Here is a 12,500-nt window from a genome sequence, read left to right as displayed (position 1 = left end):
AGGGAGGGAGAGAGAGAGGGAGGAGGGAGAGGGAGGAGAGAGAGAGAGGGAGAGAGAGAGAGAGAAACAGAGAGAGAGGGAGGGAGAGAGAGAAACAGAGAGAGGGAGGGAGAGAGGGAGAGAAACAGAGAGAGAGGGAGAGAGAGAGAGAAAAAGAGAGAAAGACAGAGAGGGAGAGAGATTTACAATTTTTTTTTTTTTTGTGTGTGTGATTTTTAATTTGGCAATGTAGACGTATGTTTCCCATGCCAATAAAGCCCTTTGAATTTAAATTTAAATTGAATTGAGAGAGAGAGAGAGAGAGAGAGAGAGAGAGAGTCAGGGGAAAGAGAAGTAATGGTAGAGAGAGATAGAAAGAGAAGAGTGACGATGACAGCACTGAGGATGGTGAGGGCAGCAGACGTACCTGAGCGGTATTTGAGAAGCAGGTCCCAGATGGAGCGTCTGGAGTACGGGTCCACGCCCGAGGTCGGCTCGTCCAGAACCACCACCTTCGCTCCGCCCACGAACGCCATGGCAACCGACAACTTCCTCTGCATGCCCCCTATGAAAACAAGAGCATTAAGGCACAATGACTGCTTTTAATATTACTAATACTATTAACAACAACAACAACAACAATAATAATAATAACTTTATTTGTAAAGCACCTTTCATACAAAAAATGCAGCTCAAAGTGGTTTACAACAGAGAATTTACATGCACAGAGTGCTTCACATAGAATGAATGCATGAATGAAATGTATTATTAAGTGTCATGCCATCAATTGGCCTATCCCACATGGTATTATATCCCCATAGTATGTGTGTCAGTGCGTGCATGCATGCATGCATGTGTGTGTGTGTGTGCGTGTGTATGTGTGTGTGTGTGTGCGTGCGTCTGTGTGCAGACCTGAGAGGTGCTGGACCTCCTCGTCTCTCTTGTGGGGCAGACCCAGGTCTTCCAGCATGTTCTCCACCTCCTCCTGGGCCTCCCAGACTGGCCGTCCCTTCAGGAGGGAGTAGAACAGGATGTGCTCTGCTACCGTCATACTGGGGGAGGAGAGAGAGGAAGAAAAAGAGATATTATCCCATTTCCCCGTTTCATCTGACCTCTGTTACACATACAGCACTGTTTAGAAAGGAGATGCACTTGTGAGTTCTGGCGAGAACTAGTACATTACATTACATAACAGTCATTGTTCATTATAGTACAGTATAATTCATTCATAGTATACTGACTACCTACATTAAATGCAGTTATTGTAAGTCGCTTTGGATAAAAGTGTCTGCTAAATGACTGTAATGTAAATGTAATGTAACACACACGTACACAACACAGACACAACAGGACACAGGAACACAAGCGACAGACGTACTGGTGGAAGAGGATGTTGTGTTGGGGACACATGCCCAGGGACAGGCGGATGGTGTCCATGTCAGTGCGGATGTCTTTCCCGTAGATGGAGGCCGTGCCCGAGGTGGGCGGGAACATGCCCGTCAAGATGGACCTGGCGGAGAGGACGCAGAGGGACATGTTTGTGTGTGTGTGTGCGTGTGTGTGTGTTTACGTGTGTGTGCGTGTGTTTGTAGGTGTGTGTGTGTGTGTGTGTAGGTGTGTGTGTGTGCGCCCATGTGTATAGGTGTCTGTGTGTGTGTGTGTGTGTGTGTGTGTGTGTGACATACAGGGTGGTGGTCTTCCCGGCGCCGTTGTGCCCCAGGAAGGCAGTGATTTGGCTCTCGTAGAAGGTGATGTTGAGGCCGTCCACGGCCGGCTTGGAGGAGCGGCTGAACACCTTAACCAGGTCCTGAACGCGCACGCCTTCCACCAGCCCTGCCGGCTCCGCCTCGAACAGCGACCCGCCTGGGGCAACAAGGGTGAAAGGTCGCATGATGTCACTGGAGGTTATTTTAATGACGCCTGTAAGATCTGTAAAGCGCTTTGATCAGATTTACAAAATAGCCTGGAATGGGTCAGGAAAGGTCTGGAATGATTGGAATCGATGGTTACAAGGTGATGAAATTGATGTTGCACGAGCATGACAGTGATTACCACATGCATGTTCTTGCCTCACAAAACAAGCTTTTGACACCTCATCGAATGACCCTCCAACACATTTTGTGCATTGGACCCCATTCATTTATAACCCTAAAACCGATAAACTGTTTGAATTCAGCACTGTCATAAAAGAAGAGAGAGAAAAAAGGTTTGGGTGACATAAGAGGAAAGGAATGCCGCTCGCTATGAAAGGGAGCGAACGGTTCACATATTAACTAACTCTTTGAGGGGAAATGTGGCCAGTGTTTGTATTCACAGCCGCCAGCCCGGCGAGCACAAACACACTCAAGGACAACCGGTTCCCACACGCCACTGCCGCTCGGCACCCTGGGATAGCGGGAGCGGGCCGCCACACTTTGGTGGCAGAAGAGAGATAGAGAGGGATGGCGCTATTAGACAGAGAGAGAGAGAGAGAGAGAGAGAGAGAGAGAGAGAGAGAGAGAGAGAGAGAGAGAGAGAGAGACAGAGAGAGACTGTGGGGCTTATATTAATATACATTAGATCCTGTCAGTATGGATTCAGTGACTTGTAGCATTAAGCTATTCATCATATTATGTTGCTTTCTTTTCTTAGCTTACCACGTTTCTCCTCCTGGTCCACGTCCTCCTCCTCCTCCTCCTCCTCCTCCTCCTCTGGGATGTTCCCTAGCTCCATCTTCTTCTTCAGCCTTTCTCGCTTGGCCTGGTGTTTACAGGAGCTGGGCTCCTCTGGGAGCTTGTTCTCCTGCTCCACTCCGTTCTGCTCCTGCTTGTCCGCCTCGGGTTTTTCCGGCAGGGCTTTCTCCAAAACTGTGAAAAAGAACACAAACCAGCCAATGAGGGTACTCGATTTCCTTGCTTTTAACCAATGGGAAGGATTGGGAGAGATGGTAATATCATAGGCTAACCTGGTGTGGGAGGTCCTGAGCCGCACCAATAGGACGGCAGGATGGGAAAATAAAATGGCCGACCAATACCGTACTGTCCTGTAAGATGACCGAGAGAACAGCGGGTCAAGACGCTGTGGTGGCTTTGTGACAAGCATCCCACAGAAACAAAAGCCCCAACCCCCAAAATAAGTCTTCTACCCAAGGCCATACTGTAGATTGTAGAATCCATGCAACCGACACCAACAAACATGGCTCACCAATCCAACGTTGGTGTTGGTTGACTTTGGTTGTGGCTGTGTGCAGACACCTTATCACAAGAGCGGGATTCTACATTCGACCACATGACCAGGATGTTCTCGTCATCGTGCCAGTCAGTGCTGCCGTCAGGAATGTCACCTGGGAAGACGTTGTCCAGGTACCAGGCCAGCAGGGCGTACAGCAGCGTGTCCAGCGCCATCATGCAGATGGAGGTGAGGAAGGAGAACTCGTCACCCTCCAGAGGGCTTGTCTGGATGTTGTCCCACTGCAGCCCCAGACCCTGCTCCTCGTACCGGGACAGGTACTCTGTCCCAAAGCCGAACGCTACCTGGGACAGCAGACTCTGAGAGAGAGAGAGAGAGAGAGAGAGAGAGAGAGAGAGAGAGAGAGAGAGAGAGGGTGGGTAAAATCAGTTTGAGTTAAGTTAGTTATTCAATTGGTTGGTGGTCAGTGGTTATGTCCATCATATTTCGTTATTGCTTCTGTGTGTATGTTTTGGCCTTTTGTAATGTCACTATCCATAGATAATGTACATTAAAGAGTTGGATATTGTACTACATTATGTTACAGTTATTTGAACCTCTTGGAAAATAAACGCTATTGAAATCAACCACTATGCGCTTACTGGGGAGGATGGGGGACACGTTTATGTGCTACACACAACCAGGATCGGGGTGGGACACACACACACACACACACACACACATTTAGGTGCTACACACCACCAGGATCAGGGTGGGGGGCACACATTTTGGCGCTACACACCACCAGGATCAGGGTGCACTGCAAGGAGGGGAGGGACACATTTAGGCGCTACACACCACCAGGATCTTCATGTCCTTGGTGATGCGGTCCTGCCAGGCGAAGCAGAGGATGTGCGGCAGGTAGAGGGTGACGTAGACAATGCCGCAGCACGCCGCCGCCAGGTTGGCCCTGTTGAAGAACACGCTGAGCAGGAAGCACTGCATGACGGTGGCCGTGGTGAAGGTGAGGAGGAAGAGGAAGAGGATGATGGGGTTGCTGTAGTTCAGAACCCCCCCTATCTGGAGGAAGAAGAAACAGAAATGAGTCAATCTTTTCTTTTTTTTTTAAGGAATGCGTGAGTCATTTTGCAGTCAGTTTGCGTCTTGCGCTATAGGGACTACTTCATAGTGTAGTCCTTTTCTAAGTTCTGTCTCTGCGTGATGCAGTGGATTGATAAGACAAGGGCCCTATTTTCCAGATCTTCCACTAGGGGTCGCAACAGGACATTCAAAATCACCGGGTAATGCGAAATCATGAGAGAAATCTCAAGGCTCTGCACTGTGATGGGGCCCCGTGGCGTTAACGCCACCCGCCATGCGCGCCGCCCCGGCCGCCCTAGCTACGGCAGCGTCCTCACCATGATGATAGCCGTGAGGAGGAAGGTGCTGGCGGCCATCATGGAGAAGCTGTCGATGAACCAGGTGACCCAGAGGACGCCGTTGGTGACACCCATGGCCCTGAGGGTCTCCTTGAGGCGCAGCTCCTTCTCCAGAACGATGCTCTTGACGATCATGGACACGGAGTAGACCCACGCCAGCACCATGAAGACCGGGAAACACCGGCTCAGCGTCAGCATGAAGCTGGGGAGCGGAGAAAGAGAGGGGAGGAAGAGGGGAGGGAGAGAGGAGGGAGAGAGAGAGGGGAGGAAGAGGGGAGGGAGAGAGGAGGGAGAGAGAGAGGGGAGGAAGAGGGGAGGGAGAGAGAGAGGGGACGAAGAGGGGAGGGAGAGAGAGAGGGGAGGAAGAGGGGAGGGAGAGAGAGAGGGGAGGGAGAGGGGAGGGAGAGAGAGAGGGGAGGAAGAGGGGAGGGAGAGAGACGGAAAGAACGGACAAGAAGAGAAGGAGGTGTGAGCGAAGCAAGAGAGAAATTAAAAATCGCTCGTTAGGGCCCGCACGCCACTCACAGGTCGTCCACGTAGCAGGGGTAGGGCATCTGCTGGAGGTACACGCCAAGGGGCCGCTCTTCGCCCGTGTGAGTTTTGATGACGCTGTGCTCTATCATGTCCTGTAGGTAGGCGAAGCCGCCCCAGATGTAGCGCAGGTCGTCCATGGGGTCCGCCCTAGGACCCGGGTCCCAGTATCTGGAAAATCAAGGAAAGGGTGTCGATCTGAGTCGCATTCAAAACCGATTGTTCCAAATGTTATAACTTGTGAGGTGAAGGACATTCCTGTGCATGTATCGTAGGGGAATCTCTGTACACAGGGCCATGATGGGAGCGATACGATCGAACTCCTCGCCAGGGTGATCACTAAGATCATAGGCTGACCTGTCTTATTTTTTTTTAAATTTAGATATTTTTTTAAGGCATTTCTGCTTTATTTTGATAGGACAGTGTAGGTGACAGGAAAGGTGGGAGAGAGAGAGAGGGGAAAACATGCAGCAAAGGGCGTGGGCCGGATTCAAACCCACACCGCTGCAGAAAGGACTAGCCTTTACATGGTAAGTGCCCCAGCTCGTTGAGCTACCGGGGCGCCCACGCTGACCTGTCTTTGATCTTATTGGTGCGCTCCACCGCGTCGATGTCCATGCGGATCTTGAACTTGATGTGGGGCGGCACCTTGGCGGTCCAGTTGTACATGTCCACGAAGACCAGCCCCGCCCAGAACTTGCCATCCTCCATCAGACCCAGCGCCCGCCGGGTCAGCAGTTCCTCGTCGGACAGGCCCGAGAACTTGTCCAGGACCAGACACTGTAGAACAGGGCAGTGGGGGGGGGGGGGTCCGTTCAGCACCTTAGTCTCGTGATAGCGGGCGCATCACGTAGAGCCTGACTCGTGAGTCTATTTTGGCACCCTGCGTTCGGCAAAACGACCGAGATCAGGCTCACAGCGCCGGGGGTTGGCGCTAGCCAATGTTAATTAACGCGAGGTTCCGACCGCCAGAGCGCTAGGTCGGCGTTGCCTTGGCGGCCCTCTGTAAAGCCTGCGGCGCCCGGTGTTCAGTCACGCTCTCGTGTGGTGATGCCTCTGCAGGCGGCCTCCCACTCCAGACGGAGCATGTCGGATGGAGTGATTCACCCCTGCCTGCCTGGGGCTCCTGGAATCGGGAGATGGGGCCCACACAAACACACATGCATGCACAGACACGCACACACACACACATACCGGACCCCATACAGAAGCTACAAGATTCCTCATCGTGCCCTCAAACACATCCCGAGCCTCACCCTGTAACCCGGTGACAATACCGCCCACCGTTCCAGCATTCACGCCACCGCCAACGCCGCGGAGAGCGACCATCAGTCTACGCTCCATTCAGCGGCTCTGAAAAGGAGGGTGGCCCAGACTGACAGCTGTATCTAATTGCGCTCAATCGCTCCCGAACTCCCCCTGTCACCGTTGAGAGCTGTGAGCCTCAGCCGTGACAAAGACCCCCAGGGAGAGCCAGCCAGCTATCCGCCGCCGAGATGCCCCCGCGGGTGCCCCCTCTGCCACACCGCCGGGGGGGAGGAGGGGCAGTAGACCCCCTCACCACCCGATTAGCATCGAGGGGGTGAAGGGTGAATTTAGGCGTTTGGGCTTACTTACATGAAGTGCCCTCGGTGCAGGGAGAGAGGCGAGGGTGTTTTTGTACCCTCCACTAGATCAGTGGGGTATAAAAGAGAGCTGACAGCTCAGTTGTGGCGCTGACGCTCACCCCCTGGGTAGATTTACATGTCTTTAGTGGGGGGACAAATTGGAGGGCCTTTGGAGTGTTGGACAGCGATCCTACACTTATGTCACACAGAAAAAAAGCCTATTGAGTTTCCAGTGTTTTTGGAGCCAATTAATATCTTTTGTGAGAGTGACTAATACCACGGTCGGCGCAGAGATGCACGCGGTACTGCTTCGTTGTTTTGGATGTAGCTCATGAAAAACCAAGAATGGGAATATATATTAAGGTTTTGTATTTTGCATTTAAAAATGTATACAAAGGGACATAACCATGATTTTAAAAAAACTCATCAAAGTTCAAGAAAAGAAGCAATCCCACTTGTGTCTGAGGCAACATCAAACAATCACATCTGAGGTGGAATAAAATGTCTGCCTGCGTTTCCAAGCGGCCGGCTCACCTCCCCGTACTGGTTCAGCATGCGGATGATGCGGTCTGTGAGGTTGAAGAGGTCCCTCCAGTCGAGATCGGGCATGTCGGGGTCGCGCTCCTCTGGCAGCCCGTTGTACAGGAAGTTCAGGATGTGCTTGGACGGGCACGGAACCTTGTCCAGGACCCTGTCGATGTAGTCCATCACTGTAGGGTTACGGATGGTCTCCTAGGGGGAGGCGAAACACAGATCAGAGAGAGAAAGTGTCGGAGAGAGAGAGAGAGAGAGAGAGAGAGAGAGAGAGAGAGAGAGAGTGAGAGAGAGAGAGAGATAGAGAGATAGAGAGAGTGAGAGAGAGAGTGAGAGCGTGAGAGTGTGATAGAGAGATAGATAGAGAGAGAGAAAGAGTGTGAGAGAGTGAGTGAGAGAGAGAGAGGGACAGAGAGAGCGATTAAGGTAGAGGTAAATAAAGGATCCACGATAGATAAGAGATGGAGGCAGAGAGCAAGAGAGGGATAGAGGAGGGAGAGAGAGAGAGAGAGAGAGAGAGAGAGAGAGATAAGACCTATTGAGTTAAGATAAGGGATTATGTTACAGCAGGAAACTTCGGCACCAGGTCGTCTAATGGACAGCGTGTGAACCCTGGGCTTCACGAGCGAGGTATCGGTCAGGAAACCGCGCGGAACAAACACGCATGCATCATTCCGTTCTGAGACAGGGGGAACGCATGACACGCCCGCTCTTCCCTCCAGTGGATGTTGTTTTAAACAGCTAAGAGCGGCCGAGCGATGAGGGGGGGACTGGAGGAATGCCAGTTTTACTGTACACACCTTTAGTGGCTTAATCTCACTTATGCATTTGAGAAAATATTGGCAGGACCATTCCACTACAAGGAAATTATGAAGAGACTCGGGGGAATGATATATAGTCACACGTGGGAACAGGTGTTTCCTCTCTCTCGTGTGTTTGGCAAGGCAGACTTCTTCGGCCTCAGTGTATCACAAACCTTGGTAGGGGTTCAGTATTTGCAGCACACAGCGTTGTCCATTACGGAAGCTTGTTCTGCCTCGGAAACCTGTGAGTCTGTTGTGACACTGCAGTTTGAGAAGCCCGGCTCCAGCCTCTGAATCGCACGCCCACGTTCATTTTCGAAATGCGATTCGGAGTCTGGAAAGGCTCTCTCCCAGAATGATTTCCCGGTTGGAATTCCAACCAGGCCAATCAGAGTCCTGCATTTATTTGTTTTTTTGCATGCTGTGATTGGTTAGGGAATGAACTAATCGCTGAGGACTCCCTCTTCGGTAACACCCATCTCGGAAAACGGCTGCAATGGGAGCCTGTTCATGAATAATGAAGTGAAACGAAATAGCAGTTGAGTCTGTGTCAGGCTACAGTTGGAGGTTTGGAGCTGGATCTCACCCTGACCATGTTGATCTGGACTCCATCCTGGAAGAAGGTCCAGACCTGAGGACCAACCTCCTCCCACGCCTTCCCCATCGTCCGCAGCCGAGCCAGCTCCTCAAACGTGCTGTTGGCCTGACACACACACACACACACATACACACACACACACACATACATATGCACACACACACACACACACACACATATATATATACACCCACACATATACACACACATATACACACACACACACACAAACACTGTGGTAAGTACATGAACATATGTAGTACGTGCATGACAGATATGGTCTACAGTACGTCACTGTGACGACTCCCAGTCCCCTGGCTGGGGGTTGGAAATAGGCTGGGTCTTTTCTTCCCAGTCCAGCAGGTGGAGTCTGGGAGTGGCTCCTGATCAGGTGCACCTGGCGTAGGTGTGCCTGAAGTATAAGGGCCATCCAGGAGCAGAGCTCTCTCTCTCTCTCCCCAGGAGCACCTTAGTTTTGATTTAGACTTTTGGTTTACACCTTGCAACATCCATCTTCACCATACTGTTGTCTTTGCATCCATACATTACACTACACCACTGATATACTGATATTCACATCCCATACTAATTGATTATTGTTTGTATGATTTAAGTAGCCAAGTATTAAATATTCTTAAAAGTCTGCTTTGGTAGTGTGACTCCCCTTTTTGTTGCGACTCTACGAGCTGGGTCGTAACAGTCACACACAAAATAAAACATCAAATAGGAACGCAATTACACACACAATCACTATGTTCTCTCTCAAACACACACACACACACAGTCACACAGCGTCACTCCGTTTGTAATCTCTGAACACATACCATTCCCACATTACAGTGCCTGTGAAAATAAGCTTTGCAAAGACAACGGCTCAACACAAAGAATTCCCAGAGGCCTGTTCAGATACTGGAGTGTGTGTGTGTGCATATAAAACACACATCCCTATAACATAATATTGACCCCTGTTTGCTGATCATTAAGACCTGGCAGAGGCTCTCACAGCGCGTCGCCTGAAAAGGCTGACTGAACTATTAGTTAATATACCGACAGTAAATGTGTGTCGGGGGGCGAGAAGCGTGGAAAAGCAACGCCCAATGAAACGCCTTCCTCATGTACGTGTCAGATCTTGGGCCACAAAGGGGGACAATGGCGGGAGGTTGACAATGGGGGGAGGGGAGGGGGGGGGGTCGTTGGTGACAACTGGCCGAGCGCATTGAGCCCGCTTACTGAAACACTCAGTTCCCACAGGACAAGTGTTTTCAAGCACACCCCCCCCCCCCCCCCCCTTCCCGCGCACACAACCACAGATAAAGAGGGTGAAACTAGAGTCGTTCTTGCCCCTGGGGGTACAGGAGGGGACATGGTTCAGTCCCTGGGGGAGGTGGGAGGGGGGTGGCTGTGGCCCCCGTAGTACCCAGGAATCACTTTCTCTGGGGAGGAACAACCTGCTTACCAGCCCCCCCCCCCCCACCCCAGGCTCTCTGTGAGTGGCAGAGATAAGACTCGCACAGCTCTGTGAGACGGAGGTATGAGGCGTTGCGGTATGCTACGCTACGCTAGCTGCCAGCATCGCTATGCATTGCGACACAAACCGAAGCTAAGAGACGGCCGTGTGACATGCAAGGGAATCTGATGCAGGCTCTGATGAGGGCTGATAGCACGAAAAGAATGGGGGGTGAGTTGTGGGTGTGTGTGTGTGTGGGGGGGGGGCGGGGACGTGTGTGTGGTGTGTGTGTGTGTGTGTCTGTCTGTGTGTGTGTGTATGTGTGTGTGTGTGTGTGTGTGTGTGTGTGTGTGTGTGCGCGTGTGTGTGTGTGTGTATGTGCGTGTGTGTGAAAGAATGAAAGAATGTGAGCCAAGCCACCGGTGTGTGTCAGAGCTTCTAGGGAAGCCGACATAGATGTGTGCTTCCTTGACGATGCAGCCGTCCGTGACCGTTGGCCCCCGGGGGCCTCCTTCCTGCCAGCAGGTCTCTACAGCTCCAGCCTAGAGGGCCAAGCTGGGATTCAGGACTGAGCAATGAACAGCAAAACAGTCACTTAAGGCGCAGGGAGACCTCTTCATAGTCATGAGCAAAGTATAATACGCCCAATATGGAAATATTACATTACATTAGTCATTTAGCAGACGATTTTATCCAAAGCGATTTAATTATTATTACTTAATCATTATTACGATAATTGCATTTATCGTAGGTTTTCAGTGTACTACTACACACCAGAACTCACAAGTGCATCTCCTTTCTAAAGAAGTGACTAAGAGCATAATCTAGTGCTGAAGCCAAAGTGCAAGAGCAGCAAAATATAAATACAATGGGTGCTTATAAGGGAGGATCCTGTTAGTATGACCAACAAATCGTCGTTAAGACAGGTTTAGCATTCCTCTACTCTGTCCTTTCTACTCGGTACGTGGATCTGTGCATCCCAGTCACCAGGCCGGTGGTTCAGGAGAGCCTAGTTCAGTCTGCATCTGCTCAGCTCTGCTCTGTAGTGTGAGCTGGGGGTAGGGGGGAGGTAGTTTCTACGAGGGTGTGGGGGGGGGGGGGAAGCTCGTTCCTTACGTTTCGTATGATCTGGCGGGCGGCAGGCGAGTCGGGGGAGTAGAGGACCCGGCCCATCAGCATGGGCTTGATGGAGCTCCACACCATCCTGGTGACAGGGTCAGACTCCAGCTCCTCCATCAGCTCGTTACAGAACAGAGCTAAAACCACACAGGACAGGGGGAGGACAGAGGAGAGGAGAGGAGAGGAGAGGAGAGGAGAGGAGAAGAGAAGAGAAGAGAAGAGAAGAGAAGAGAAGAGAAGAGAAGAGAAGAGAAGAGAAGAGAAGAGAAGAGAGGAGAGGAGAGGAGAGGAGAGGAGAAGAGAAGAGAAGAGAAGAGAAGAGAAGAGAAGAGAAGAGAAGAGAAGAGAAGAGAAGAGAAGAGAAGAGAAGAGAAGAGAAGAGAAGAGAAGAGGGGAGAGGAGAGGAGAGGAGAGGAGAGGAGAGGAGATGAGAGAGGAGAAGAGAAGAGAAGAGAAGAGAAGAGAAGAGAAGAGAAGAGAAGAGAAGAGAAGAGAAGAGAAGAGAAGAGAAGAGAAGAGAAGAGAAGAAAGCTGAATAAACCTCATTTTGATCTTCACTAAATCCCTGAGTCGGCTCCAGCAGACACCAGACCCTGGAGGAGTTCACAACGTCGCTGACTCATAGCAGGGGAACATGTCTCAGCAAAAACGAGCCGATGGACCGCACAGCAGCAGGAACGGGACCTCGGGACTCACTGGCGTCAGGGTCGTAGGTGTACTGCCCCCGTCCCCTGGTGCGGTTGATCCCCAGGAAGGCCTTATAGTTGTTGTCCTCGTACCAGTTGAAGGAGGTGACCCTGGAGAAGGCCCCCTCCGTGTAGCCGCAGGCCAGGCTGGAGGCGGCAGCCATGATCTGGCTGAAGGACAGGCTGCCCTGGGCCTGGAGCAGGCCGGACACCACCTGGAGAAGGTCCCTGGAGCTGTTCCTCTCTGTAAACTAGGCAGGAGAAGTTCAACTTTTATTTGTATAGCGCCTTTCATACAAGAAACGCAGCTCAAAAGTGCTTTATAACTGGGACATTCCATGCAGTAATGAGTGCTCCACATAAAAATAGACATAAAATGAACATAAAGGCAAAGGAAAAGAAATCACGTAAAAGACAACATTTAAAAAAAGCTCAAATCATATTCCCTGTCTATATCCCCCAATAGCGTTTCAATTTTCCCCAATAGCATTTACAGATGATTTTGTCCAGATAGGCTTCAGATACAACATTATAAAAGATGTGCGAGGAGGGAGCAGCATAATTATATAGTCGTGACTTAACAGCCTCTGGTGTATTTTTGTTGCCTTAT

The 12,500-nt window shown here is 51.0% G+C and overlaps 1 protein-coding gene across 1 annotated transcript in view; it reads right to left on the bottom strand.

The window, feature by feature from the left end:
* Positions 1-12,500, bottom strand: part of LOC311312839 (retinal-specific phospholipid-transporting ATPase ABCA4-like) — a gene marked incomplete at its 5' end in the record, with an annotated part of 43,835 nt that overhangs the window by 17,925 nt on the left and 13,410 nt on the right. The window contains 15 exons of the mRNA XM_084442845.1: positions 407-544; positions 892-1,031; positions 1,358-1,489; positions 1,665-1,842; positions 2,616-2,825; positions 2,924-3,001; positions 3,302-3,506; positions 3,985-4,206; positions 4,545-4,767; positions 5,091-5,267; positions 5,671-5,876; positions 7,238-7,435; positions 8,627-8,743; positions 11,202-11,341; positions 11,901-12,141. Coding sequence (XP_084298971.1) covers positions 407-544; positions 892-1,031; positions 1,358-1,489; positions 1,665-1,842; positions 2,616-2,825; positions 2,924-3,001; positions 3,302-3,506; positions 3,985-4,206; positions 4,545-4,767; positions 5,091-5,267; positions 5,671-5,876; positions 7,238-7,435; positions 8,627-8,743; positions 11,202-11,341; positions 11,901-12,141 — 2,605 coding nt within the window. The remainder of the gene's footprint in view (positions 1-406; positions 545-891; positions 1,032-1,357; positions 1,490-1,664; positions 1,843-2,615; positions 2,826-2,923; positions 3,002-3,301; positions 3,507-3,984; positions 4,207-4,544; positions 4,768-5,090; positions 5,268-5,670; positions 5,877-7,237; positions 7,436-8,626; positions 8,744-11,201; positions 11,342-11,900; positions 12,142-12,500) is intronic.

This window comes from Borostomias antarcticus (genome assembly GCF_949987555.1).
Source record: "Borostomias antarcticus genome assembly, chromosome: 9".
NCBI classification, from domain to species: Eukaryota; Metazoa; Chordata; class Actinopteri; order Stomiiformes; family Stomiidae; genus Borostomias; species Borostomias antarcticus.
Note: the sequence above shows the minus strand (reverse complement) of the source record. Positions and strands in the feature narration are given on the sequence as shown.